This window comes from Oryctolagus cuniculus, chromosome 1, assembly GCF_964237555.1.
Source record: "Oryctolagus cuniculus chromosome 1, mOryCun1.1, whole genome shotgun sequence".
NCBI lineage: Eukaryota > Metazoa > Chordata > Mammalia > Lagomorpha > Leporidae > Oryctolagus > Oryctolagus cuniculus.
This window is the reverse complement of record NC_091432.1, coordinates 18,279,508-18,306,825: the sequence shown is the minus strand read 5'-3', so window position 1 is coordinate 18,306,825 and position 27,318 is coordinate 18,279,508. Positions and strand designations below refer to the sequence as shown.

The 27,318-nt window shown below is 46.1% G+C and overlaps 2 protein-coding genes across 13 annotated transcripts in view; both read right to left on the bottom strand.

Moving 5' to 3' along the window:
• Positions 1-12,609, bottom strand: part of AGBL2 (AGBL carboxypeptidase 2) — a 57,782-nt gene extending 45,173 nt beyond the window's left edge. For 7 of the 10 annotated variants that reach the window (XM_070070373.1, XM_070070377.1, XM_070070392.1 and 4 more), the window contains exons 1-7: positions 12,445-12,609; positions 11,953-12,087; positions 11,785-11,848; positions 10,399-10,533; positions 4,797-4,850; positions 3,828-4,013; positions 57-164 (exon numbers count right to left, since the gene is read on the bottom strand). In XM_070070373.1, coding sequence (XP_069926474.1) covers positions 57-164; positions 3,828-4,013; positions 4,797-4,850; positions 10,399-10,533; positions 11,785-11,848; positions 11,953-11,988 — 583 coding nt within the window. In that variant the 5' untranslated portion in view covers positions 11,989-12,087; positions 12,445-12,609. The remainder of the gene's footprint in view (positions 1-56; positions 165-3,827; positions 4,014-4,796; positions 4,851-10,398; positions 10,534-11,784; positions 11,849-11,952; positions 12,088-12,444) is intronic. The other 3 variants (XM_070070384.1, XM_070070408.1, XM_070070397.1) reach the window with 2 other exon arrangements.
• Positions 12,610-13,589: 980 nt separating this feature from the next.
• Positions 13,590-27,318, bottom strand: part of FNBP4 (formin binding protein 4) — a 46,469-nt gene continuing 32,740 nt past the window's right edge. For all 3 annotated transcript variants that reach the window (XM_008270721.4, XM_008270726.4, XM_008270732.4), the window contains exons 13-17: positions 23,181-23,491; positions 22,574-22,718; positions 21,000-21,325; positions 15,696-15,853; positions 13,590-14,582 (exon numbers count right to left, since the gene is read on the bottom strand). In XM_008270721.4, the coding sequence (XP_008268943.2) occupies positions 14,492-14,582; positions 15,696-15,853; positions 21,000-21,325; positions 22,574-22,718; positions 23,181-23,491 (1,031 nt within the window). In that variant the 3' untranslated portion in view covers positions 13,590-14,491. The remainder of the gene's footprint in view (positions 14,583-15,695; positions 15,854-20,999; positions 21,326-22,573; positions 22,719-23,180; positions 23,492-27,318) is intronic.

Sequence of the window (27,318 nt, the reverse complement as noted above, 5' to 3'; positions counted from 1 at the left end):
ACAAAATATACTTACTGTCCCAATTAATTACTCACTGTTGAGTGTAATGACAATACCTGATTCCAACTGATAGACAACTGTGCCTTTTTCCTCTCCTACAATTTCTGGTACCTCTTCATTTCCTGTAGATTGATAGAAATATTCTGGCTGAGGTGGAACCCACTCTGAAAGACAATTAAAAAGCACAAAATAAGCAACAATATTAAAGGCATTATCAGAACTTATATAAAAATTATAATAATTATTCAAATGGCTAGAATCAAACCAAATTCCCATCTCAAGTTTCCAGTTTGTTTATAAATATATATTTATGTATAAATTTATAAATTAATTAGGTCTTGCTTCTTTCCATAGAGACTGTTAAGGAGATTTTTAACAAAAAACACCTACAATGAAATAACCAACAGAAGACTGAAAAATAAGCTACAAAGGTCAAAACTGTTGCTACAAAAGCTCTGCAAAATTCGACATCAAGCAGCCTTAAAGTCAGAACACAGGCAGCTGCATCCTTTTTACTACTATTAAAGAATTAAGTCTGTCAATTATTTCTTCATTTGCTCTGAATTTAAAAAGATTTCTTGGGGCCAGCATTGTGATGTAGCAAGTAAAGTCTCTGCCTGCAATGCTGGCATCCCATATGTGGGAAGTGGACCATTTCCAATCCAGCTTCCTGCCAATGCGCTTGGGAGAGCAGTGGAAGACGGCACAAGTGCTTGGACCCCTGTACCCACAAGGGAGACCTGGAAGAAGCTCCAGGCTCCTAACTTTGGCCTGGGCTGGGCCAAGCCATTGTGGTCATTTGGGGAGTGAACAAGCAGATGGAAGATATTTTTCTCTCTCTTCCTCTCTGTGTACCTCTGCCTTTCAAATAAATAAAACATAAATCTTAAAAAATTTTTCTCATAAAGGACTATAGCAACATCTCCATATTATTTTAAGCACAGTAGCCATTGATGAAAGCCATAAAGACACAACTCAGTGAAAGACAATGCTAATTTCTTTTCTTACAGGTGATGGGACATGATGAGGCTTTCACAATTCAGTTTAAATAATGTGCTTGGGACTGATGCTGTGGTGGAGCGGGTAAAGCTGCCGCCTGCAGTGCCGACATCCCATATGGGTGCCAGTTTGCATCCTGGCTGTCCCACTTCTGATCCAGTTCTCTGCTGTGGCCTGGGAAAGCAGTGGAAGATGGCCCAAGCCCTTGGGCCCCTGCACCCACGTGGGAGACCCAGAAGAAGCTCCTGGCTCCTGGCTTTGCATTGGCCCAGCTCCAGCAGTTATAGCCAACTGGGGAGTGAACCAGCGGATGAAAGACCTCTTTCTCTCTCTGCCTTTCCTTCTCTGTGTAACTCTGACTTTCAAGTAAAATAAATATTTAAAATAAATACATAAATAATGATGTGCTTGTTAATAAGTTTCCTTCAAATTTTTGAACACTGATTTTTAAAGATCAGTTTAAAATATTTATATATTAATAAATATATCAATTATATTTATTTAATATTAATATTGCTTCCAATCTGAAGCCAGGAGCTTCTTCCAGGTCTCCCACTGCTTTCCTAGGTCATTAGCAGGAAGCTGGAGTGGAAGTGGAGCAGCCGGAACTTGAACTGGCTCCCATATGGGATGCTGGTGCACAGGTGAAGGCTTACCCTACTAACGCCACAGTGCCGGCTCCTTTTAAAATTTTTAAAAGATGGTGGGTTACCATTGCAATAACTCGTTATTAAATTTCAGCTTCCCACTTTTTTTCCCCTCTTAGAACTGAGTCCCAAATCCTCAAAGGAATTTTGTCTTTATTGAATACACATTTGGTTCTACTGTTTTAATAGCAAAATCCTAGTGTCTGGCAAGATCAACTTGAACTTTTATGTAAAAATTGTGCAGGGTAAGAGCAGATGATCCTAGTCATTACCCCCTCCCATATTTCCAACATTCCAAGAGCAGAGCTGGACCCAGTTGAGAACACGGTGAGCCTCTGTCTATACTTTCAGCCTCATCCCTGTCTCCCATGTTCAACGTCCCATGGATGCCCACACACACCATGTTCTATTTTAACCGGAACACTTTCCTTTGATCTTCTCAGTTGGATCACTTCTGACTCATCCTTCAGATCTCAACTGAAACGTCAACTCCTGGAAACCCACACAGATCCCTCGCTGGGTCAGGGGTTCCCAGAGGGCCCAAACTCTATGTAACTGCCTGGTGAAGTGTTTAGCTTCCCTTGCAGTAAGTCCATGAGCTCTGGGCGTCTCTATCTTGCTCACCACTGTACCTCTAGCACCACTGTGCTTAGCATATGATAAATGCCAATATATATTATTGAATGAGTATTCTAAGAGGGGAGTAAGAAATAAGAAACATCCACTTGTTTATCCAGTGTCTAAAGTAGAGACATGGGGCCGTTGCTGTGGCGTAAGTGGGTAAAGCCACCACCTGCAGTGCTGGCATCCCATATGGACACAGGTTCAAGTCCTGGCTGCTCCATTTCCAATCTAGCTCTCTGCTGTGGCATGGGAATGCAGTGGAGGATGGCCCAGGTCCTTCCTTGGGCCCCTGTACCCATGTGGGAGACCCGGAAGAAGCTCCTGGCTCCTGGCTTTGGATTGGTGCAGCTCTGGCTGTTGTGGCCATCTGGGCAGTGAACCAGAGGATGGAAGGCCTCTCTTTCTCTCTCTCTGCCTCTCTGTAACTCTGCTTTTCAAATAAATAAATAAATCTAAAAGGCTTTACTTGCTTTGCCACAGAGCTGGCCTCAATAAATAAATCTTAAAAAAAAAAAAGAGAGAGAGACATGATGACAGATGGCCCTAAGTATCCCAGGAATTTAAAAAGTTCCCATTTTTCAATGCAACCCACTTCTGCAAGTGCTTCATAAAATGAATGCAAGAGATTATATTTGCATCAAAGGCTCAGATATGACCAGTGATGAAAAAAAAAAGACTTAAATATTTATATTTCTTTTTTTTTTTTTTAATTTTTGACAGGCAGAGTGGACAGTGAGAGAGAGAGAGACAGGGAGAAAGGTCTTCCTTTACCGTTGGTTCACCACCCAATGGCCACTGCAGCCGGTGCACTGCACAGATCCGAAGCCAGGAGCCAGGTGCTTCTCCTGGTCTTCCATGGGGTGCAGGGCCCAAGGACCTGGGCCATCCTCCACTGCACTCCTGGGCCACAGCAGAGAGCTGGCCTGGAAGAGGGGCAACCGGGACAGAATCCGGTGCCCCAACCGGGACTAGAACCCGGTGTGCTGGCGCCGCAGGCAGAGGATTAGCCTATTGAGCCGCGGTGCCGCCCTTAAATATTTATATTTCTTAGACTCTATAAATAAAGTACCCTTATTCCAAAGAACTCAGAAGCATTCCAGTTTATACAGGAGTGTACCTTTTTAAAAAATTAAACTATCCACTCTCTTATTCATTTGTGAGATGGAGAGAGTGAGATACCCAAATGCCTGTAACAGTGAGTTGGGGGGAGGGGCGACACTGGGAGCCGGGAACTCAATCCAGGTCTCCCACGTGGGCGGCAGGAACCCAGCTGCAGGCAGCACTGCTGTCCTCCCAGGGTGAGCACCAGCAGGAAGCTGGAGTCAGGAGTCAGAGGCGGGAACTGCCCAGGTGCTGTGATACAGACACTGGCATCCCAGCTGGCGGCCTAACTGCTAAGTCAAACACCCGCGCTGGTATAACTTTGGGCTCTGGTGAGTGTCTGTGAGCTCCCCAGCGTTCCGTCTTCTCAGGGTGAGTCAACAGACGCCGACGCAGTCCCGCCTTGTCTTTCAGCAGGTAGGGGAGAAGGCCATGGTCACACCCGGGCCACATTACCAATATGACGAATGCTCTCCTTGATGACCTCGCACTCTATTGGCCACCGTGGCGCCTGCAGCGGCCCTTTGCCGGAGAAGAAGGGAAAAAGCTCTCGGGGCTCTTGGAGACGCGGGTTTACATCATCCAACTCATTGTAAATGAGCTGTCTGGTCCGAAGAAGCGGAGAGCTCAGCATGAGGGAACCTGTCACAGGGAAAGGGAACAGGTGAACACTCTCCTCCCCTTCCTCCCTGGGAACTCTTCACTCCTCCTCCGCAACAGCTAAGTAACCTTCTGCGCTGTGTTAAGATACAACCATTAAATACAGGTATTAAAACACAAGCAGAGATCCACAATCCTGCCCTACGGCTTCCTTTACTGTTTGGTCCAGCATGACAGATTCTAAACCATAAAACGTTAAGTCAATATTCTGCATTTAGTGCTGAATATTTAAATATAAAGCTTTGGTGCACTTCAGAGAAAGCTTTTTAAAAACATGTTAAGGGTCCAAGACATTTCGAGAATGGGTTATGATGAATCAAAAGTTATCTAACGTGGCACATTCCATCCACCCTTAGCAATTTAGGAAAAGGGTTTTTTTTTTTTTTTATCTTTTGCTTTTTAGGAAAAAAAACCTTTATTAACTACAGTGAAACAATCTCAAATTAAATTCCAGGTCCATCATAAGCCCATTCAGAGGACAGTCTTATCAAACAAGGAGTGCACAGGTGAGGAACAGGGGACGGAGGGGCAAAAGAGAGGAAAAGGAGTTCATGGGGGAGACAATGAAGAAGGGGGGGGAGAAAGGCTCTCAGGGAGTTAGAAAAAGAAATTAAGGGGGGAAACTAAAGGCTGAAGCCCCTGAGTGCCCACCAGACGCGGACCCCAGGCTTGCCATGTGCTTCCTGGATCCGGTGGGAGGGCAAGGGCTCGGGACCTATTCCAATACCGGAGTCTGAATTTCCTGGTGGGAAGGGCAGGAAATACCTCTGCTTACAGATTCTATCTGAGCGCGCCCAGCTGAAGGTAAACAGGTAGGCCCTAGAAAGAGGAAGAAAAGACAACGCTTGTTCTAGGAATCTTTCTTGTGCCCACTGCCCTCACCTCCGCCCTTCTCATTTCCTCTCCCACTTTGGGCCCTTGTATGTATGTGTGTGTGTGTGTGTGTGTGTGTGTGTATATATATATATATATATAAAATTTTCCATGGTTTAATGGGGATGAGAAGGCAATAAATATCTGAAGAATGATAAAGCTGCTGAATCTCATTTGTAATTTAAAAATGTAAGTCATAATGAAAATGCCAGTTTGTTACCTAATAGATGGGAAAGACCTTGACATGTTTTACTCTCATCCTGACAAAGGGGTAAGCAAACACCTGTAGACAACAGTTACTGGTGCAAACTTTCTGGAGAGTAGTTTGGCAAGAAGATTGAGTGTGTGCGCATCCAGCAGTCCCACTCAGAGTTTACTTCAGATCTTAAAAAAAGGAGTGTTTTTAGCTTTCATTTTGTATTTTTTTCTTTTTCTTTTTATTTGAGAAGTAGATGTATAGACAGTGAGACGGAAGGATGGAGAGAAAGGTCTTCCCTCTGCTGGTTCACTCCCCAAGTGGCCACAATGGCCAGAGCTGAGCCGGTCTGAAGCCAGAAGCCAAGAGCTTCTTCCAGGTCTCCCACGTGGGTGCAGGGGCCCAAGACTTGGGCCATCTTCTACTGCTTTCCCAGGCCATAGCAGAGAGCTGGATCGGCAGTGGAGTAGCCGGGACTCAAACTGGCACCCATACAGGATGCTGGTGCCGCAGGCGGAGGATTAACCTACTGCGCCACAGTGCTGGCCCCTCATTTTGTATTTTTTAATGTCACTTGAATTTGCTAACCTTATCTATTCCTTTTTGTCTTTATTATTTATCTGAAAGGGAGTGCAACACACACACACACACACACACACACAGAAAGAGAGAGAATTTTCTATTTGTTAATTCATTCCTCAAATGCCCACAATAGCTAGAGCGGGGCCACGCTGAAGCCAGGAGCCAGGAGCTCCACCTGGGTGTTCCACATGGGTTGTAGAGACCCAAGTACCTGAGCTACCACCTGCTGCCTCCCAGTGTGCATTAGCAGGAAGCTGGATCAGAAATGGAGGCAGGACTCCACCCCCAGGCACTTCAAATACTGGATGAAGACATTGCAAGCAGTGGCTTAATCTGCAATACCCAAACCTATTCCATTTTTTTTTTTTTTTAAAAAAAGGCAGATTTTGCCGGCGCCGCAGCTCACTAGGCTAATCCTCCGCCTAGCGGCGCCGGCACACCGGGTTCTAGTCCCGGTTGGGGCGCCGGATTCTGTCCCGGTTGCCCCTCTTCCAGGCCAGCCCTCTGCTGTGGCCAGGGAGTGCAGTGGAGGATGGCCCAGGTGCTTGGGCCCTGCACCCCATGGGAGACCAGGAAAAGTACCTGGCTCCTGGCTCCTGCCATCGGATCAGCGCGGTGCGCCGGCCGCAACACGCCGGCCACGGCGGCCATTGGAGGGTGAACCAACGGCAAAACCTTTCTCTCTGTCTCTCTCTCTCACTGTCCACTCTGCCTGTCAAAAAAAAAAAAAAAAAAAAAAAAAAGAGCAGATTTTGGGGCCGGCGCCGCGGCTCACTAGGCTAATCCTCCGCCTTGCGGCACCGGCACACCGGGTTCTAGTCCCGGTTAGGGCGCCAGATTCTGTCCTGGTTGCTCCTCTTCCAGGCCAGCTCTCTGCTGTGGCCAGGGAGTGCAGTGGAGGATGGCCCAGGTGCTTGGGCCCTGCACCCCATGGGAGACCAGGAGAAGCACCTGGCTCCTGCCTTCGGATTAGCACAGTGCGCCGGCTGCAGCGCACCGGCCGCAGCGGCCATTGGAGGGTGAACCAATGGCAAAGGAAGGCCTTTCTCTCTGTCTCTCTCTCTCACTGTCCACTCTGTCAAAAAAAAAAAAAAAAGCAGATTTTGACCCATTGTTTTGTCCTTTACTTTGCTGGTTAAAAAGACCAGTAACAAAGAAACATAGTAACTGTTCTGTTGGGAAGGTAAAGAAACTATCTTCCTCACTGCAAGAGTCAAACAGAAAAAAAAATTATCAATTACAGTGGCTGGTGCTGTGGTGTAGTAGGTAAAGCCACCACCTGCAGTGCCAGCATCCCATACAGGCATCGGTTCTAGCCTGCTGCTTCTCTTCCGATCCAGCTCTCTGGACCCAGCTCTGGGTTGGGAAGGCAGCAGAAGATGGCCCAAGTGCCTGGGCCCCTGCATCTGGATGGGAGACCTAGAAGAAGTTCCTGGCTTCTGGCTTCGGATTAGCCCAGCTCCAGCCATCGTGGCCATTTGGTGAGTGAACCAGTGGATGGAAGATACCTCTCTCTCTCTCTCTCTCTCTCTCTCTGCCTCTGCCTCTCTGTAACTCTGCCTTTCAAATAAATATTCAAAAAAATGATCAATTAGTGCACATTTTATATTTTTATGTCTTCTATTAGTTAAAGAGTGACAGCTGTTTCTTATGAGAATTTTGAGTCTCAGCAAGTAGGGCAGGAGAAATCAGAAAGGAGGGTTAGCTGGTCCTCAGCCGTCCCACCCCGACCAGTCTCCTTTGCTCAACTTCCTCAACTCCTCCTGTTCTATTCTCTCCAGGGGCTCTGGGCCAGAGAAGAACCTTCTTGGCAATCACGAGAGCAAAAATAAAATACTTCTCTGAAAACAGAATTGCTGCATCAAGGGTTAATACAGTTTTAATTTTTATAGCAATTGCCAATTGCCTCTCCAAAATAGTCTCCTGGAGTGGGTTTTTGGCATGGGATGCCTACATCCCATACTATAGCGTATCAAGTCCTGGCTCTGCTCTCTCCACTCTAGCTTCCTTGCTAATGCACACCTTGGGAGGCAGGTGGTCATGGCTCAAGTAAGTACATGGATTCCTGCCAGCCACATGGGATACCTGGATTTGGCCTGGTCCAGCCATGGCTGCTACAGGCATTTGAAGAGTGAACCCTCTGGATGGAAGATCTCTGTTTTTGGGTCTCTCTTTCAAATAAATCAAATAGCATGGGCATTGTACACAGCAGATTGAGTGCGTGGGACATCCGCATCCTATATTAGAATGCCTGGTTCAAGTCCAAGTTACTCTGCTTCTGATCCAGATTCTTGCTAATGTGACCCTGGGAGGCGGAAGGTGATGGCTCGAGGTTGAGGCCCTGCCACTCATGTCAGAGATTCAGGTAGAGTTCTAGGCTGCTGGCTTCAACCTGGCCCAGCTCCAGCTGTTGTTGGCTTTTGGGGAATGGATTGACAGATGGAAGGTCTCTCTCTCTGTTGCTCTGCCTTTCAAATCAATACATTTTTAAAAAGTAGGGCAAACAAATCAAATAAATAAATTGTTCTTTTTATTCACACTTCCAACAGCAGTTTGTTTCCCTATACTCTAACCTGTAATGGGTATGTATTTTTCTCTATTTTGCTTTCTGCCCAAATCTTGTAATTTAAAAAATGGTACCATCATATTTTGATTTGTATCTTTTTTTAAGATTTTATTTATTTGGCCGGCGCCGCAGCTCACTAGGCTAATCCTCCGCCTGCAGCGCCGGCACCCCGGGTTCTAGTCCCAGTTCGGGTGTTGGATTCTGTCCCGGTTGCTCCTCTTCCAGTCCGGCTCTCTGTTGTGGCCCGGGAGTGCAGTGGAGGATGGCCCAAGTACTTGGGCCCTGCACCCGCATGGGAGACCAAGAGGAAGCACCTGGCTCCTGGTTTCGGATCGGCTGGCCATGGCGGCCATTAGGGGAGTGAACCAATGGAAGGGAAACGTTTCTCTCTGTCTCTCTCTCTCACTGTCTAATTCTGCCTGTCAAAAAGAAAAAAAAAAGTTTTATTTATTTGAAAGTTAGAGTTACATAGAAAGATAAGGAAAGGCAGTGAGAGAGTCTTCCATCCACTGGTCACTCGCCAGTTGGCTACATGGCTGGGGCTGCGCTGATCCAAAGTTAGGAACCAGGAGCTTCCTCCAGGTCGCCCACATGGGTGCAGGGGCCCAAGGACTTAGGCCATCTTCTACTGCTTTCCCAGGCTACAGCAGAGAGCTGCATTGGAAAAGGAGCAGCCGGGACTAGAACCAGTGCCCATATGAGATGCCAGCACTGCAGGGGCGAGTTTACTCATTACGCCACAGTGCCAGTCCCGATTTGCATCTTTAATTAAGAGTGAAGTTAAGCATCTCCCCTTATGTTTAACAACTTCAATTAAAGTCACCCTGTGCAACAGAACACTAGAACTTATTACTATATGTAACACTGTAACCACCGACCCATCTCTCCTCACTCCCCTGTTGTTACCTTTTTTTTTTTTTTAATTTGACAGATAGTTAGACAATGAGAGAGAGAGACAGGGAGAAAGGTCTTCCTTCCGTTGGTTTACCTCCCAAATGGCCGCTACGGCCGGTGCACTGCGCCGATTCGAAGCCAGGAGCCAGGTGCTTCCTCCTGGTCTCCCATGCGGGTGCAGGGCCCAAGCACTTGGGCCATCCTCCACTGCCCTCCCGGGCCACAGCAGAGAGCTGGCCTGAAAGAGGGGCAACTGGGAAAGAATCCGGCGCCCCAAATGGAACTAGAACCCGGGGTGCTGACGCCACAGGCGGAGGATTAGCCAAGTGAGCCGCCACATTCTTAAGTTTTATGGCTTTTGAATGAATCTTGTGTATTCAAATGTTTTAAGTAAAACAGGATACAATCAGATTTGCACATTAAAAAAAAGAAGAAAGAAAAGAGAATCCAGAAGACAAACTAGGAGGCTGACTAGATATTGAGAGATGATTGTAGCTCAGAGGGGAGGGTGTGGAGAAAAGAGAAATGGAATGATGCTTGGTAAGATATAAGCTGGGGTTGGGCTGCTGTCTGAGGTGCCAGAAGCCCATACAGGCACCGGTTCATGTCCCAGGTGCTCCACATCTGAGCCAGCTACTGCTAATGCAGCGGAAGATGACTCAAGTGCTTGGGCCCCTGACATCATGAGGGAGACCTGGAAGAATCTTCTGGCTCCTGGCTTCAGCCCAGCCTCGACCTGGCCATTGCCACCATTTGGGACGTGAACCAGTGGGTAGAAGATATTTCTCCGTCTCTCCTTTTCTCTAACTCTGCCTTTCAAATAAATAAATTAATTTAAAAAAAGATATGTTAAGGGATAAATTCAACAGCATTCCTGCCTTGGGAAAAAAAATTATGTCCCTTTAAGAAATTATTGTTGCTTTAGCTAGCTGGGCTTTACTTCCTCTACTCTTATGCAAAGAACTTTTTTAAAAAAAATACATATATCCATCAAAAACTTATTCTCTGGAGGAAAGAGTTTTAACAAATTCTCCAGTAATTTGGAGGAACACAGTTCAGAAGGTATAGCATTTTAATATAAACCTATGATACAAAGTAGATCCCAAGAGAACGACTGTGAGTGGGGTCAGAAACAGGGGCCAGGCCGCCCCCTGCCCCCGTGGTCTCCCCCACAGTAAGCCATGCTCTTCTGAACACCTGAAGGAGATGTCGAGACCGCCAGGTTCTAGGAGTCACACACACTGATGATCACTCACATAGAAGCTTCTCCCTCTGCAAAGTGTCCGGTATCAAGTTCTCTCTTTCCCCGAAAGATCCGTGCAGCTGGTGCCGAGGGGTCTTCTTCCAAAGGTGCTGCTGCGTAGCCGAGTTTGGTAAACTGCCTCTTTGTCCTAAGAACAGGCGGCTTAATTAAAGTTGCTGGCAGGCTGGCTCACCACCTCTAAGTCAAGGGCAATATCAAAACCTCTACTCTCTAAACCGACCACCAGAGCTCTGCACCAGGAACACAACCCATTTTTCAAAGACTTTCTGGTGGCAATGTAAGCCGAATACACATAAGTATTCCCATTTTATACTGAGGAAATGGGAGAGTGAGGTGGAGATTTGAGGAGCAGCACGAGAAAGGGCGTGGGAGGCAAAAGACGCAGGAGCTGCCAAGACAGCGGAGCCCAAGTGAGGCAGATCTCAGAGTGGGGGCGGAGCGCCAAGTTGCAGCCTCTTTGTCCTGAGGGCGCCCGCTGAGTCCAGCAAGCTGGAAATTCAGTTCTCTTTCAACAAATTCTTAATCACTTCGAAAAGGAAATAGTTAAAAAGAAACGTCAGCAAGTTTGCTAGGAAAAAAACCAATGTTAAAAACTCTATCTCGGGGCCGGCGCTGTGGCGCAGCAGGTTAAAGCCCCAGCCTGCAGTGCCAGCATCCCATATGGGTGCCTGTTCCAGTCCTGATCCAGCTCCCCTGCTATGGCCTCGGAAAGCAGTGCTCACGTGGGATGCCAGCATTGCAGGCGGAGGCTTAACCCACTGCAGCACAATGTCAGCCCCGCCAAGTCAGTTTTGAAGGACAAAATGGGATGACACGCATTTCCAGGTAGCAGCTGAGATGTGGCAGCCTCTGCCTGAGACACCCGTAGCTACTCTGCTTCCGATCCAACCTCCTGCTAATGTGCACTCCGGGAGGCTGCAGATGAAATGGCTCAACTACTTGGGTCCCTGCCACCCACACAGGAGACCTAGGTGGCACCCCGGGCTCCTGGCTTTGGCCTGGCCCAGCTCTGGCTCTTCTAGGAGTTTCAGGGAGTGAATTAACAGATGGAAGCTCTCTCTCCACCTGTCTTTCCGTCAATGTCTTTCTGTCTTTCAAATAAAATGAAAATAAATACATAGTTTTTAAAAAGAGGGGTGATGATATTGGTGTAAGGTCAGACAAAAAAACATAATAAAATAAAAGACAGAATAGACAGCCCAGAAACAGACCCTGTATACAGACTCTGTTGTCACTTAACAGAGGTGACACTGCTGATGATCAGATTAAAAAAATGCTTTTCACCAATGGACTGGAAAAATCTCAGCTCTCCCAGCTAATGAAACAATGCACCTCCTGAACCCCGGAAAGATGACGCGAGTTAGGTAGGTGGTGTTACCTTTAAAGTAGCCATAGTACTGGAGGTGATGGTACATAAAGTCTTCATAGGGGTCAGCAAGGGTCTGTAAGAGGAGAGGCCTCTCAGATACCCAGCAGTGGAACGCGCGCACCCTCCGGACCCGGCGCTGCACTCCCGCGAGGCGCCGGCAGAGGGCAGCCTACCAACCTCCTGCTTTAGCTCCGTGTCCAGCGCCGGGAACATGTTACTTCCGCATGGTCTGCTCAAGCCCACTCAGCGACACCGCGTGCAGCCGCCACCCCTGCCCGATCTCCGAATGGGCGGCTGATTACACAGCAGAGGCTACAAAACCAAACGGGGCAAATGAAACCGCCGCCGCCGCCTCGCCTCGCCTCGGACACGGCCCCGGCCCGGTTCCCACCCTGAGCCCAGGAGGCGCAACTGAGCGAGCGAGGGCGGCGCGTTCTGCCTTCTCCCCGCGGGGCGCCGGGAGGGCCGATGCCCCAGGACGCCACAGCGAGGGAAGAAACGCGGCGGACCGAAACGAAAGGTCGGGGGCAGGGACAGTGGACCCTAAGAGCCGAACTCTGGGGTTCAGAGGCTGTGGGTTGGTTTTCCTAAAGGACCGGGGAGGATGGAGCAGGGATTACCCAGGAGGGAAGAGCCAGGGGTGCGACCGCCCCGCGCCCCCGCCAGTACCGGGCAGGAGGTGGGCGCTGCGCCCGCGGCGGCAGGGCAGCCTGGGTGAGGAGGGCGCACGCTGCACGCCCCAGAGGCTGGGCAATGCACCAGCGGACACACTCGCCACCTTTCTGCGAGGGCCCGCGTAGCCTAGCAACCGCGAGCGGAAGGCGGAAGGAAGGCGGGGGACGGGACGCCTCCTTCCGGGAACCAGGCTCCGCCCCCAAAGAGCAAAGGGGGCGGGACCGCAGCCCAGGCGGACTAGAACCCGGATCGACACAGCGTTAGGCAGCGGACCACTATGCCTGCCAGCAGAGCAGGGCGCGTGCTCTAGGCAACTTACTGCTCCGGGTGCTGCTCCCCCGGCCCCGCAGTGTTGCTCTAGATTCTCACGAAGCCCCTAGCAAGAATGCTAAAATTACCGTCCACACTGAAAAACTACGAGGAACAACGTTAGCGAGTTACAGCCGCACGTTTGGACTGTCTTAATCGCTACCTTTCAGGAAATGGTGCTTCTCAACAACTGCTGCAAGTCTGGAAAATCGTAAGGCAGTTAAGACAAAAGCTTTATTAACTAGTTGATAGCCTTTAATTTATTTGCAGAAATTTACTCTATGCAAATAACAATTCGACGTACAAAAATGGTAATCCCGATATTAGCATAATGGTAAATAAAATCCAACACATGATCAGGTAAAAAGTGTAAACTATATGCATAGAAATATACTGGAATAAATCCAAACAATTGTCTTTGGTTACCTTTATATGAGTAAGACTGTATGTATATATCTTTTATATCCACCATATATTACTATTATAAAAAACGATAAAGCACCGTTTTTCTAATTTCCAAAATGTTAACTACATTACATCATTTCCAGGACTTAAATAGGTCAAACATTAGCTCGTATTTTAGGGTACACGCTCCAAAAATTTGGGTCATATAGCACATGTGGAGTGAGGCCTGTTTTTCTGATTCTGCCCCGTGTGTCGCCACACCCTGCTCAAGATCCTGCTGCTCTTCTTTTTCCTGTATGCTGTTCTTCAGTGTTTGCACAGGCCTCGAACCACGTTTGATCAGAAAAAAAAATTCAGACATGACGTAAGTCCTGGTTACATGACCATGGAGTAACAGGCTTAGAAGAGCAAAAGGATAACCAATCGGAAGTATAAAAAAACTTTATTAGTGCATATATACAAATTTACATGGTCACAAACTGGAGAAATATAAACAGCCTTAAAACACAATTTGCCTTTTCTTCAGTTTAAAGTGACTTTTACCTGATTGCGATACAACAGAAGTACAGAACATAAACTGCTTTTTAAATATTGGAATTTCATGGAGAACACATTCACACACAGGAGAGTGAGTCTTGGAACAGCGTAAGACACTGGAGATACATTAATACACAGAGTGGCTCTTAGCACTTTTACTACCACATAGTTGAGGGACAAATTCTCAAAATCAAGGATAAACACCTGCTGCTATTGCTGCCTGTATAACACTGAAATAAGCTACCTAGTGTGTGAGATGACCAAGCTGCCAGTTCTATGATTTGTGAGAACTACAGCAAGGCTCTCAGGACAAGGTAAGCCACAAAGACTAGCACTTCAGGAGTGGCAGACCAGAGGAAGAGGTCAAAAAAGAGATCCTGCCAATCCCATTCAAGCAAGACAGAGTAAAGAGCTGCCTTCTTAATTGCACTTGTTTTGGAGTAGAAGTAAATGAGCTCCATTAGGCAGGATAATCCTTTACTTTTTGTCAATGAGTCCTCAGCTAAACGTGCCATACTCATAGGCGCCACATGGTCTTCAGAGTGATGATTAATACACCTGACGCGAAGTTCTCCAGAATAAAGGCAGTCAGCTCAAAACAATTCCAATAATCTCTCCCATCAGGAAAACAGAAAAATCACATTTCACAAATGTGAAAAATTTATACGTATATGCTCTTGCCCAGGAAATTGATATGTTCTCCACCATAACATGTATAGTTTATTTGACAATGGCTTTAAGACTCTGAACTGAATACACATACACATAAATTAAAAAAAATTTTTTTTAACTATGTATTTGGAGCCATTTTCCTTCTCTTTAGTCTTGCTCGCCAATCCTCAGGAAGGGCTTCAAAATTAGCATTTCTTTCTGCCATGCCACTGTGAAAACAACAGACAGATTACTTCACTAGAAAAGAATGAAAACTTTATATTCCAGCAAACAGAAACAGGGCAGGTCTTTGGAACAGCAGTTAAGGTGCCTGGGTCCCATATTGGAGTCCCTGGGTTCAATTCCGGGTTCTAGCTTCTGATTCAAGTTTCCTGCAATGCAGATCCTGGTAGGCAGTGATGATGGTTCAACTATTTGGGTTTCCACCATCTACATAATGCAGGAGACCTGGATTGAATGTCTAGTTCCTGGCTTTGGCCCAGCTCAGTCCAGTCCTGGCTTTTCTGGGCATTTGAAAGTGAGTGGGTGGGAACCCTATCTCTCAAATAAATAAAAATTAAAGTGGATCTAACATGTTTAAGAAAATGTTTCAAAGTTGTCAGCTTGGGGATGGCACTGTAGCATGGCAGGTAAAGCTGCCTCCTGCAGTGCCAGCAACATATATGGGCACCAGTTCCAGTCCCACTTCCGATCTAGCTCTCTGCTATGGCCTGGGAAAGCACCCACATGAGACAAGGGAGAAGCTCCTGGCTCCTGATCGGCAAAGCTCCAGCCGTTGCAGCCAATTGGGGAGTGAACCAGCAGTTGGAAGACTGCTCTTTCTGCCTCTCCTTTCTCTGTGTAACTCTTTCAAATAAATAAATACATAAATAAATAATAATAAAAATGCTGTCAGCTTAATACTGGTATATTCTCCACTAATTGTCGTGATTTTTTTTTTTTTACTTTTATCTATTTTCAGTCAGACTTACAAGGTGGGTGGGGGAGTTGTTCTTCCATTTGCTGGTTCACTCTCCAGGTGGCTGCAACGGCCAGGGCTGAGCCAGGCCAAATCGAGGAACTTGATCTGGGGCTCCCACATGGGTGGCAGAGGCCCAAGTACTTGAAACCATCTTTCACTGCTTTCCCCAGGCCACCAGTAGGGAGCTGGATTGGAAGTGGAGCAGCCAGGAGTGTCACAGTGTCCACACGGGTGCCAGAGTTGCAGGTGGCAGATTAATCCACTGTGCTACAACAGCGGCCCCTAAGGGCTGTGATTTTAAGAATAACTGTTCTAACACATCCGCCACAACCCAGCCCATCTGTGATCTCTTTTGTTTTACCTGACCAGCTGCTGCTGTTTCCACTCTTCAATTCTCTTCTGTGCAGTGGATTCCCGATCTTCTTCACTGGAACTGGAGTTCTCCTCTTCATCTAGCTCACGCTGGATACTCTGCCACTTCTTTACCAATGATGGCATTTTGGTTTTACTTTTTTTTGCCTATAACAAAGGTCACAGGTCAGAAGGAATAAAATACATAAATTAACGAAATGAGCCATCTACACAGATGAAGAACTTTCCTTGGTTCTAAGGAGCACAGACTTTTAAGTTCAAAAAAAATTAACACAAAAATTAAATACCATTGTTAAGTTCTTTTCAGAAATTTCTACCAACTATCAACCAAAGAGTGTGATCAGGGCAGGCACTGTGACACAGTGTTAGTTAAGTCACTACTTGGAACTCCTGTACCCCCGGATGAAGTGCCTGAGATTGAGTCCCACCTCTACTTCTGATCCAGCTTCCTGCTGATGGGCACGTGATGGGCAGCAGATAACGGCTCAAATTCTGGGGAGACCCAGATTGACTTCCTGGCTCTTGGCTCTGGCATGGCCCAGCCTCAGTTCTTACTGGCAATATGGGGAGTTGGGGAGTCAACTAGTGAATGGAAGATCTTTCTATCTGTCACTATGCTTTCAAATAAATAAAGAAAAATGATTGGCTCAAGATTTATAACTGTAATTGAGTTATTTTATGAAATGAGGTCCTTTAGTCTTCATATTCTATGTTGCCCTTATCTCGTCTGCTCCCAAGTGTTTGGGTCCCTGCCATCCACAAGAGAGATCCAGATGGAGACTCCAGGCTCCTGGCTTTGGCCTTGCCCAGTGCTAGCTGTTGGAACAATTTGAAGAGTGAACCAGCAAGTGAAGATCTCTGTCTCTCCCTCTAATTCTATCTTGCAAATAAGTAAATCTTTAAAAAAAGATAAAGAGCAGGGTCAGTACTATGGTGTAGTGGGTAAAGCTGCCATTTGCGGTGCTGGCATCTCATATGGGCACTGGTTCAAGACCTGGCTGCTCCACTTCTGATCCAGCTCTCTGCTAGGACTTGGGAAAAGCAGTGGAAGTTCCCAGCTCCTGGCTTCCGATCGGTGCAGCTCTGACTGTTGCAGCCATTTGGGGAGTGAACCAGAGGAAAGAAGACCTCTCTGCCTCTGCATCTGTAACTCTGCCTTTCAAATAAACAAATAAATCTTTTAAAAAGAGAGATAAAAGAGCTACTACGTTAGACACTGAGAAGACCAATTCTTATCCTTATATTTCTGAAGAGAAGAAACAGTGGACAGTGCAAAGTGGGAGCTCAAGTGGCAGGTGTGACCAAGTGCTATTCAGTGAGCACTAGGGATGGAGGTCCAAGCTGATTTTCCTGCTGCACGAGACAGATTTCTTGAATAAAGCCTCCCCAATATTGAAAAAATAAGTCTAACATTTTTGCTCTTTATAAAGATTTATTTATTTTTAAAGGCAAAGCATTAGAGAAAAGGAGAAAGACATTGCATCCTTTGAGCCAAAGAGAAGAGCTTCGGGTCAGAACAGCTCTGGCTGTTGCGGCCAATTGGGGAGTGAACCAACAGATGGAAGACCTCTCTCTCTCTCAATGCCTCTCCTTCTCTCTCTGTGTAACTCTTTCAAATAAATAAATAAGTATCAAAAAAAAAAAAAAAAAGAAACATAAAATACAAAGCTGTAGTAATCTGAACAATAAAATACTGGCACAAGGATCAACACATTAAGAATCAGTGGAATAGAACTAAATAGAATAGACATAAACCCTTAAGTGTATGGTCAGTTGATTTTTTGACAATGGGGAAATAATTCCCTTTTTCATAAATGCTGCTGGGACAACTGGATATCTACATGCAAAGGAATAAAGTTGTATTCCTATCTCAAACCATATAAAAATAATTCAGCCAAAATCAATCAACGCCCTAAACTTAAGTGCTAAAACCATAAAACTCTTGAAACATAGAATAAATAAATCTTTATGACCACTATTAGAAACTATTTCTGGGCCTGCGCCGCAGCTTAATAGGCTAATCCTCACTTAGCGGCACCGGCACACCAGGTTCTAGTCCCAGTCCCAGTCAGGGCACCAGATTCTTTCCCGGTTGCCCCTCTTCCAGGCCAGCTCTCTGCTGTGGGCCGGGAAGGCAGTGGAGGATGGCCCAAGTGCTTGGGCCCTGCACCCCATGGGAGCCCAAGAGAAGCACCTGGCTCCTGCCTTCGGATCAGTGCGGTGCACCAGCCGCAGCGCGCCAGCTGTGGCGGCCACTGGAGGGTGAACCAACGGCAAAAGGAAGACCTTTCTCTCTGTCTCTCTCTCACTATCCACTCTGCCTCTCAAAAAAACAAAAAAACCAAAACTATTTCTGGTTATGACATCAAGGATAATAAATATTTTTAAAGATTTATTTACTTATTTGAGAGTTACAGAGAGAGAAGGAAAGGCAGAGAAAGAGAGAGAGAAAAAGAGGCCTTCCGGGGCTGGCTCCATGGCACACTAGGTTAATCCTCCACCTGCAGCACTGGCATCCCATATGGGCACCGGTTCTAGTCCTGCTTGCTCCTCTTCCAGTCCAGCTCTCTGTGTGGCCTGGGAAAGCAGTAGAAGATGGCCCAAGTGCTTGGGCCCCTGCACCAGCATGGGAGACCAGGAGGAAGCAGGCTCCTGGCTTCGGATTGGTGCATCTCCGGCAGCTCCGACCATTGCGGCCATTTGAGGAGTGAGCCAACAGAAGGAAGACCTTTCTCTCTCTCTCTGTCTCTCTCACTGTCTATAACTCTACCTGTCCACTCTGCCTGTTTAAAAAAAAAAAAAAGACATACTGGACTTCATCTAAATGTAAAATTTCTTAAAAAGACACAATTAAAGAAGGAGAAAAGGGGGGGGGGCACTGTGGCCTGGGAAAGCAGTAGAGGATGACCCAAATTCTTGGTCGGTGCACTCATGTGGGGGACCTATAGGAGGTTCCAGGCTCCTCACTTCCGGATAGTTCCAGCTCTGGTCATTGCAGCCATTGAAGACCTCTCTCTCTGCCTTTCTAATAAATAAATCAATCTTTAAAAAAAAAAATAGGAAGAAAGCACAGATCAAAAGAAAACAGTTGGGGCCAGCGCTGAGGTGTAGCAGGTAAAGCCGCTGCCTGCAGTGCTGGCATCCCAAATGGGCGCCGGTTCAAATCCTGGCTGCTCCTCTTCTGATCAGCTTTCTGTTATGGCCTGGGAAAGCAGTAGAAGATGGCCCAAGCCCTTGAGCCACAGCACTCGTGCAGGAGATCAGGAAAAACTTCTTGGCTCCTGGCTTCGGATGGGCACAGCTCTGGCTGTTGTAGCCATCTGGGAAGTCAACCAGTGGATGGCAGACCTCTCTCTCTGGCTCTCTGTAACTCTGCCTTTCAAATAAATAAATAAATCTTAAAAAAAAAAAAAAGAAAGAAAGAAAAAAGAAAGAAAAAGAAAAGAAAAAAGAAGACAGTTGCATATCATGTAGTAAGAGTCTTGTATCTATAATATACATACAACTCTCAACTAATTGTGACAACATAAGAACCCAATTTGGGGTGGGTGTTTGGTGTAGCCATAGGATGCTCCCAGCCCATTATTTGAGTGGCTCGGCTTAATTCCCAGCTCTACTCTGATTCCAGTTTCCTGCAGATGGGAGATCTTCCCGTTACTCTCTTTCAGAAAAAATGGAAATAAATAAAACAGGAAGATAATAAGTATTGCTATACCTGAGTTAGAGTTCAAATCTGACTCCAACAGAATTGAACAGGTATTCAACAGTGGACACGAATATCCAAAGTAGCACTTCTTAAGAGGTAGAAACATAATAACTATCCATTACCTAATGAATAAACAAACACATTGTGCCATACACACACACATGGATTCTTATTCAGCCAGAAGAAATGGGGTCGGGCATTTGGCATGGCAGTTAAGTCGCCGCCTTGGAGCGCCTGCATCTTGTATCAGAATGCCTGTCTTGAAACTCAGCCACTCTGCTCCCAGGCTCCTGGCTTCAGGCTAGGCCAGCCCTGCGTGCTGCAGGCATCTGGAGAGTGAATCACCAGATGAAAGACAAAGATCTGTCTCTCTGCCCTTCAAATGATATAAAATTTTTTAAAAAGTACAGATTATGTGCTATGTAGACAAATCTTGAAAACATACTCAGTGAGGGAAGAACGAAAGATCACATATTGCACGATTCCATGTATATGAACCACCCAGAACAGGTAAGTCTAGAGGCAGAAAGTCAACTGGTGGGGGCAGTACTGTGGTGCATTGGGTTAAGCTGCTACCTATGACAAGAGGATCCCACGTGAGTGCTGCTTTGAGTCTCAGATGTTCCACTTCTGATCCAGCTCCCTGTTAATGCACCTGGGAAAGCACTCATGATGACTCAAGTACTTGGACACGCCACCCATCTGGAAGATCTGGATGCAATTCCAGGCTCCTGGCTTCAGCCTGGTGCAGCCCTGGCCAGTGTAGCCATTTGGAGAGTAAATCAGTAGATGGGCAGTATCTCTGTAACATTGCTTTTCAAATAAATAAATCTTTTTTAAAAAGACTTATTTTACCATAGCATTAGCACGGTGCTGGATATGAAGTACAGTGGTTGAGACACAACCCAGCGTCCAGTTGGGGTGAGGTGTCACAGGCAGCAGCTTTACCCACTAAGCCACAATGCCAGCCCCCAAATAAATAAATCTTAAAAAAAAAAAAAAAGAACAAAAAACAAAAAAGCAACACAGAACAAAACAAGCTGACTGGTGATTCCCAGAAAATGGGAGATGGAGATAACAGAGTGACTTCTTTCTTTTTATATAAAAGACAGAGTTACAGAGAGAGGTAGAGCCAGAGAGAGGGAAGTCTTCTATTCCAAATGACCACAACGGCCAAAGCTGAGCTGATCCAAAGCCAGGAGACAGGAGCTTGTTCCGGGTCTCCCATGCGGGTGCAGGGGCCCAAGGACTTGGGGCATCTTCTACTGCTTTCCCAGGCCATAGCAGAGAGCTGGATCAGAAGTGCAGCAGCGAGTCACTGCCTTGAACAGGCGCCCATATGGGATGCTGGCACTGCAGGCTGGGGCTTTAACTCTCTGCACCACAGGGCCAGCCCGAGACAGTGACTTCTTAACAAGTACACACTGGTCTTTGGGGCTGATGAAACTGTTCTGTAACTAGATGAGGTGTGGTTGCATATTCTGTGAGTACATTATATACTACTAAATTGTACATTTAAAAATGGTTAACTGTGTTACGTAAATTATCAAAATAAAATTTTAATAAAAATTTTTCAAAAAATCATACCTTATCTTTCTTTCCCTTTTTCGTCTTTTCAGGTGGTGGCATTTTGGGAGCTGGTGGTGGTGGTGGTGGTGTAGGAGGAGGAGGCGGCGGCGGCGGTGGTTCTATAATAGCAGTGGCAGGCACAGCACCTCGTGCCTGAACTGGCTGTAATGAGGGAGCAGTAACTCCAATTGGAACAGAACATTCCGCATAACTCATAATTGCGGGTGCTGCTGCTAGTCCAAGGTAATTTGACTGCAGGCTCATTCCTCTGGTCTGATGACCCATTCCTGTTGCTGGATGGCTAACTGATATTGCCTGGTGTCCAATCCCTGTGGCCTGGTGACCTAATGGAGGAAACATAATACTTTAAAATGGACGTTGTATCAAGACCAGAGGCAAGAAAAAAGGGACATCAAAGTTAGATCACTGACAAAATTATTCTCGTACACATTTTCCTCAAAAAAAAAAAAAAAAAAAGGAAAAAAAGAAAAGAAAAGAAAAAGAAGAAAAGTCAGTGAGGCCGGTGCTGTGGTGTAGGAGTAAAGCCACCACCTGCAGTGCCAGCATCCCATACGGGCACCAGAGTGCAGGCTGCTCCACTTCTTCTTCTTTTTCTTTTTTTTAAGTTTATTTATTTTACTTGAAAGTCAGAGTTACAGAGAGAGAGGCAGAGGCAGAGAGAGAGAGATGTCTTCCATCCACTGGTTCACTCCCCATTTGGCTGCAACAGCCAGAGATGCACCGATCTGAAGCCAGGAGCCAGGAGATTCTTCTGGGTCTCCCATGTGGGTGCAGGGGCCCAAGGTCTTGGGCCATCTTCTACTGCCTTCTCAGGCCATAGCAGAGAGCTGGATAGGAAGTGGAGCAGCCAGGATTCGAACCATCTTCCATATGGGATGCTGAAACTGCAGGCGGCAGTTATACCCGCTACACCACAGTGCCGGCCTCTGCTCCATTTCTGATCCACCTCTCTGCTATGGCCAGGGAAAGCAGTGAAAGATGGCCCACGTCCTTGGGCCCCTGCACCTGCTTGGGAGACCCAGAAGAAGCTCTTGGCTCCTGGCTTCGGATTGGCCCAGCTCTGGCCATTGCAGCCATTTGGGGAATGAACCAGTAGATGGAAGACCACTCTCTCTCTGGCTCTACCTCTTTGTAACTCTAGCTTTCAAATAAATAAAATAAATTTTAAATACTCAAACACATATAGTCACAGAGGAGGCTGGCATCATGGTTTAATAGGTTAAGCTGTCGTCTGCAATGCCAGCATCTCATATGAGCACCAGTTCGAGTCCCGGCTACTCCACTTCCAATCCAGCTCCCTACTAATGGCCTGGGAAAGCAGCAGAAGATGGCCCAAGTCCTAGGGTCCTACCACCCATGTGGGAGATCCAACAAAAGCTCCCGGTTCCTGGCTTTAGACCAGCCCAGCTCTGGGCACTTGGCCATTTGGGGAGTGAACCAGTGGACGGAAGACCTTTCTCTCTGTCTCTCCCTTTCTGACTGTAACTCTACCTCTCAAATAAATACAAAAATATTTATGGCACCTAATACTGGAGACAAGGAAAGCAATACATCGAAAAAAGCATACTTACCTGTAGCTATAGCTGACTGGCTATAGAGGACTGGAGAACTGCCAATGGTAGCTGATCTCTGAACCACTGCAGTACTCATTTCTGTAGCTTTTCTCTTTATCGCTTTAATGGAAGGAGAACTAGAGATGGTAGAATCAGCCGAACTCTGAAACACAAACATTCTGGTCAGTGGCTAAAGACCCTGGTAGAACACACCTTTCTAAAATAAAACTTGGAGGGGCCAGTACTGTGATGCAGCAGGTTAAGCCGCTATCTGCACTGCTGGCATCCCACATGGGTGCCAGTTCAAGGCCCTGCTGTTCCACTTCCAAACCACTTCTGTGCTAATGTGCCTGGGAAAGCAACAGAAGATGGCCCAAGTCCTTTGTCCCCTGCACCCACATGGGAAACACAGAAGAAGCTCCTGGCTCCTGGCTTCAGCCTGGCCCAGCCCCAGCCATTGCAGCCATTTGGGGAGTGAACCAGCAGATGGAAGCTCTTTCTCTGTCTCTCCTTCTCTAACTCTGATTTCATAATAAATAAATACATCTTTGAGAAATAAAAGAAAAACATGGAGTCAATTATGCTGCAGTCCCCATTACCATTCAGAATGTCAAATATCATTTACCTGGGTAGTTGCAACTGTGGTTTGTGATGAAGGTTTCAAGGGAGTATCCTCCTCTGTTCCTGGGGCAGGAGGTTCTTCACTTCCCTCATCCTCCATCTCTACCTCTTGGATCTCACCATCTTCTACAGGAGGAGGTGGGGGCGGTGGGGGAGGAGGGGATTCTGGGGGTGGAGGTGGAGGCGGTGGCATTTCCAAAGGTAATGGTGGCTGAAGCACAGGCACATTTGACTGAAGGAGGGTCCAGAATGGAGTCAGTGGCATGAGTGATGAAGAAGAAACTTGACCAGAAAAGGATTCTTTACAAAGAGAACCTATGAAGACAGACAGGAGTCAGGGAAAAACCAAGACAAAAACCTCAGGGTTTACATTCACAGAAACGCTCACCTATCCATAAGACAAATATCAATAGAAACCTAGTACACCATGCAAAAGTAGTTTCAAACAGCAGGGACTAGCTCTCCCTCCCCTGCCTCCAAATTCTGACCCACAGGCAATTTGTCACTGAAATATTAAAGAACTCAGCTCAGAAATAACTTCCCATGGAAAGATAAATTTATGATCTTCAGTTAGCACTTTCCCTAGTTGTGTTATCATTCATGTTCTTTGGTCCAGATTTATGGATGAAAAACTTAATAACACATCAACTTAATGAGAAATTCAGTCATCTAAATCTATGGTTTGGAATTTTAATTTCTGGTATTCATGGTTTCAATAAATACAACTAAAAGGCAATACTCTGGGGTCTTATTTCAAAGCAAATGATTGAGTGAATTATGTGCACCTGAAATATTGATTATTTTACTTTTCAAGGAGCTAGATAAATGAATGGGGATGACTCAGAAATACCCATTCCAAAGATAAAAATTCTACCCATTTAATTAATCTGGGTTACCAGGTTTTAAAAATCCATTTGCAAGGTGCTACTGTCAACTTGATCATTCCTTTCACATTTTGTGTAAATTATACTCACTTAGTAGAACAAAGTAACACAAGTTAGGATAATTTTTAGTTTTGTGGTGAAAAATGGGATATTTAGGAAGCCAATCTTCAAATATTTTTTCAAAAATGGTATTTGAAGATGCAGAGGACCTGAAATTGCTGTTACTGAAGTTTGAGTTAAGAAATTGCAGCTAAGGCCGGCGCCGCGGCTCACTAGGCTAATCCTCCGCCTAGTGGTGCCGGCACACCGGGTTCTAGTCCCGGTTGGGGCGCCGGATTCTGTCCCGGTTGCCCCTCTTCCAGGCCAGCTCTCTGCTGTGGCCCGGGAGTGCAGTGGAGGATGGCCCAAGTGCTTGGGCCCTGCACCCCATGGGAGACCAGGAGAAGCACCTGGCTCCTGCCTTCGGATCAGCGCGGTGCGCCGGCCGCAGCACGCTGGCCGCAGTGGCCATTGGAGGGTGAACCAACGGCAAAAGGAAGACCTTTCTCTCTGTCTCTCTCTCTCACTGTCCACTCTGCCTGTCAAAAAAAAAAAAAATTGCAGCTAAAGCAGTAGGATCAGTTTCTCTAAAATTCTGCAAAAGCCACCATTGATTACTATCCTTTCTGGGAATTACTGCTGGGAATAGCTTTTAAAGATTAGAGAAAATAGGAGGACATACTTACTTGTAGCCTTCCCCATCCCTCTTTATCGTCAATAGGGAAGTTTCACAATATATGGGACTATTAGATATATATCCCAGGAATGCTGAAGGGATTTTCTCCCTAAAAATCATAGAATTTAGGAGTAGAAGAGAAATGAGAAATTATCTAGTTCAACCTCATTTTAAAGGTAATGAAACCCAGGCAAGAATTGCCTTGCCCAAGATCATACATATGTTAGTGGCCAGGCCAGAGAGAGAGCTCAAGTCTAACTCCTACTCTTGTGCTTTCTATTTTACCAAGATGTCCTGGTGAAATAGCAGGAGTCCAAGAGCTTTAGAAATCTCAAGTCAAATAATCTCACATCTCATGAAGTAGATATCCAGACGCAGTCACCTGTTAAATTTCATGGTCAAAAGTGGTGGGTTAAGTAAGGGCTCAATTACAAAAGGCTCTAGGGCAAGGAGAAGGCCATTATAGTACTTTATTCAAAACATATCACATTAGTACTCAACAAGGTAAATCAAAAGCAACCAGAATCTATTTGGCCTTCAGAGTATTTATTTTTGTATTGAAAAGGTAATGATAGTGTCGAAGATTTTAGAAACTTGATTCATGTTGTTCCTGTAATTATTCTGATATATAGTTTATTGCTAAGGAAAAGCGCACTGGGATGCAGCTCTCCAGCTAAAAGAATCAAAGACTGATTAAACTTCTAGTTTGAGGGGTGGGCATTTGACACAGCAGTTGGAATGCCCGCATCCCACACCAGAGTGCCTGGGATTGTGTTCTGACTCTGATCTTAATTCTAGTTTCCTACTAATGTATACTCTGGGAGGCAGCAGCTGATGGACCAGGTAGTTGTGTCCCTGCCACCCACTGAATGACCATTCAAGTTCCAGGCTCCTGGCTCCTACTCCTAGTCTATTGCAGGCATTTGGGAAGTAAACCAGCAGATGCAAAATCTCTGCCTGCCTGCCTGCCTGTCTTTCAAATTAAAAAACAAAACACCTTTATATGTGGCCATATCTAATACTAACATATATATCACCTTTTAGACAAAAGATGTCTGGGCATGGCCAGGTAGCCTACACCACCTAATAGGCTGTTAAGATTATATCAGAACTAAGGCAATAGGGTCAGTGCCGTATTATAGTGGGCTAAGCCTCTGCCTATGACGCCAGAATCCCACATGGGCGCCGGTTCTAGTCCTGGCTGCTCCTCTTCCCATTCAGCTCTCTGCTATGGAATGGGAAAGCAGTACAAGATGGCCCAAGCATTTGGGCCCCTGCACCCATATGGGAGAGCTGGTAGAAGCTCCTGGCTCCTGGCTTTGGATCAGCTCAGCTCTGGCTGTTGGCGGCCATCTAGGGAGTGAACCAGCGAATGGAAGACCTTTCTTTCTTTTTTCTTTCTTTCCTTTCCTTCCTTTCCTTCCTTCCTTCCTTCCTTCCTTCCTTCCTTTCTCTTCCTTCCTTCCTTCCTTCCTTCCTTCCTTCCTTCCTTCCTTCCTTCCTTCCTTCCTTCCTTCCTTCCTTCCTTTCCCTTCCTTCCTTCCTTCCTTCCTTCCTTCCTTCCTTCCTTCCTTCCTTCCTCTCTCTCCCTCTCCCTCTCCCTCTCCCTCTCCCTCTCCCTCTCCCTCTCCCTATCTGTCTCTAACTCTGCCTCTCAAATAAATAAATAAATAAATAAATAAATAAATCTTTCCCAAAATAAATAAATAAATAAATAAAACTAAGGCCCTAAACATTGAGGAATAATGAATGACTTAAGGATTAAATTTCCTTCCACAAAATTAAATATAAAATATAGTAGGTAAATAAATGTTAAACTTTACGATAATTGGTAGAATATAATGCAATGCCAATGCTTATGATGGTTGCAAGCTGCTATGCAGAGGAATTCAGAGGTTCAAGGTTAGCATAAGTTTCACACAACTTTCAGCACAGCTAATCAGAATTAAGTAAACTTTATGTCAATTCAAGATTAAACTACACTTGAGGGTGTCAGGGCTGTGGTACAGTGAGCAAAGCCACTGCTTACATTGGTGGCATCCTATATCTGTCTAAGTGCCAGCTTGAGTCCCGGCTGCTGTGCTTCCAATCCAGCTTCCTGCTAATGCAGATGGAAGGTAGGTGGAAGATGGAAGCACCTGAGTCCCTGCCAACAACATGGGAAGCCAGAATAAAATTGCTGGTTCCTGGCTTCCGACTGGCCCAGAACTGACTGTTGCAGGCATCTGGGAAGTGAATCAGTGGATATAATCTGTCTGCTTTCAAACTTAAAAACAAAACAAAACAAAACAAAAAAAAAAACACAAAACACAAAAACTGTGCTTAATAAATCTACCCACAAACATTTCTATAATATTTGAATCCCAAACTAAGTTTACTTAAAACATAAAAAGCTGTCTTAACATTGATAATTAACTCCTTTAGCATCCCATATGGGCGCTGCTCTGAGACCTGGCTGCTCCACTTCTGACCCAGCTCTCTGCTGTGGTCTGGGAAGGTGGTGGAAGATGGCCCATGTTCTTGGCACCTGCACCCACGTGGGA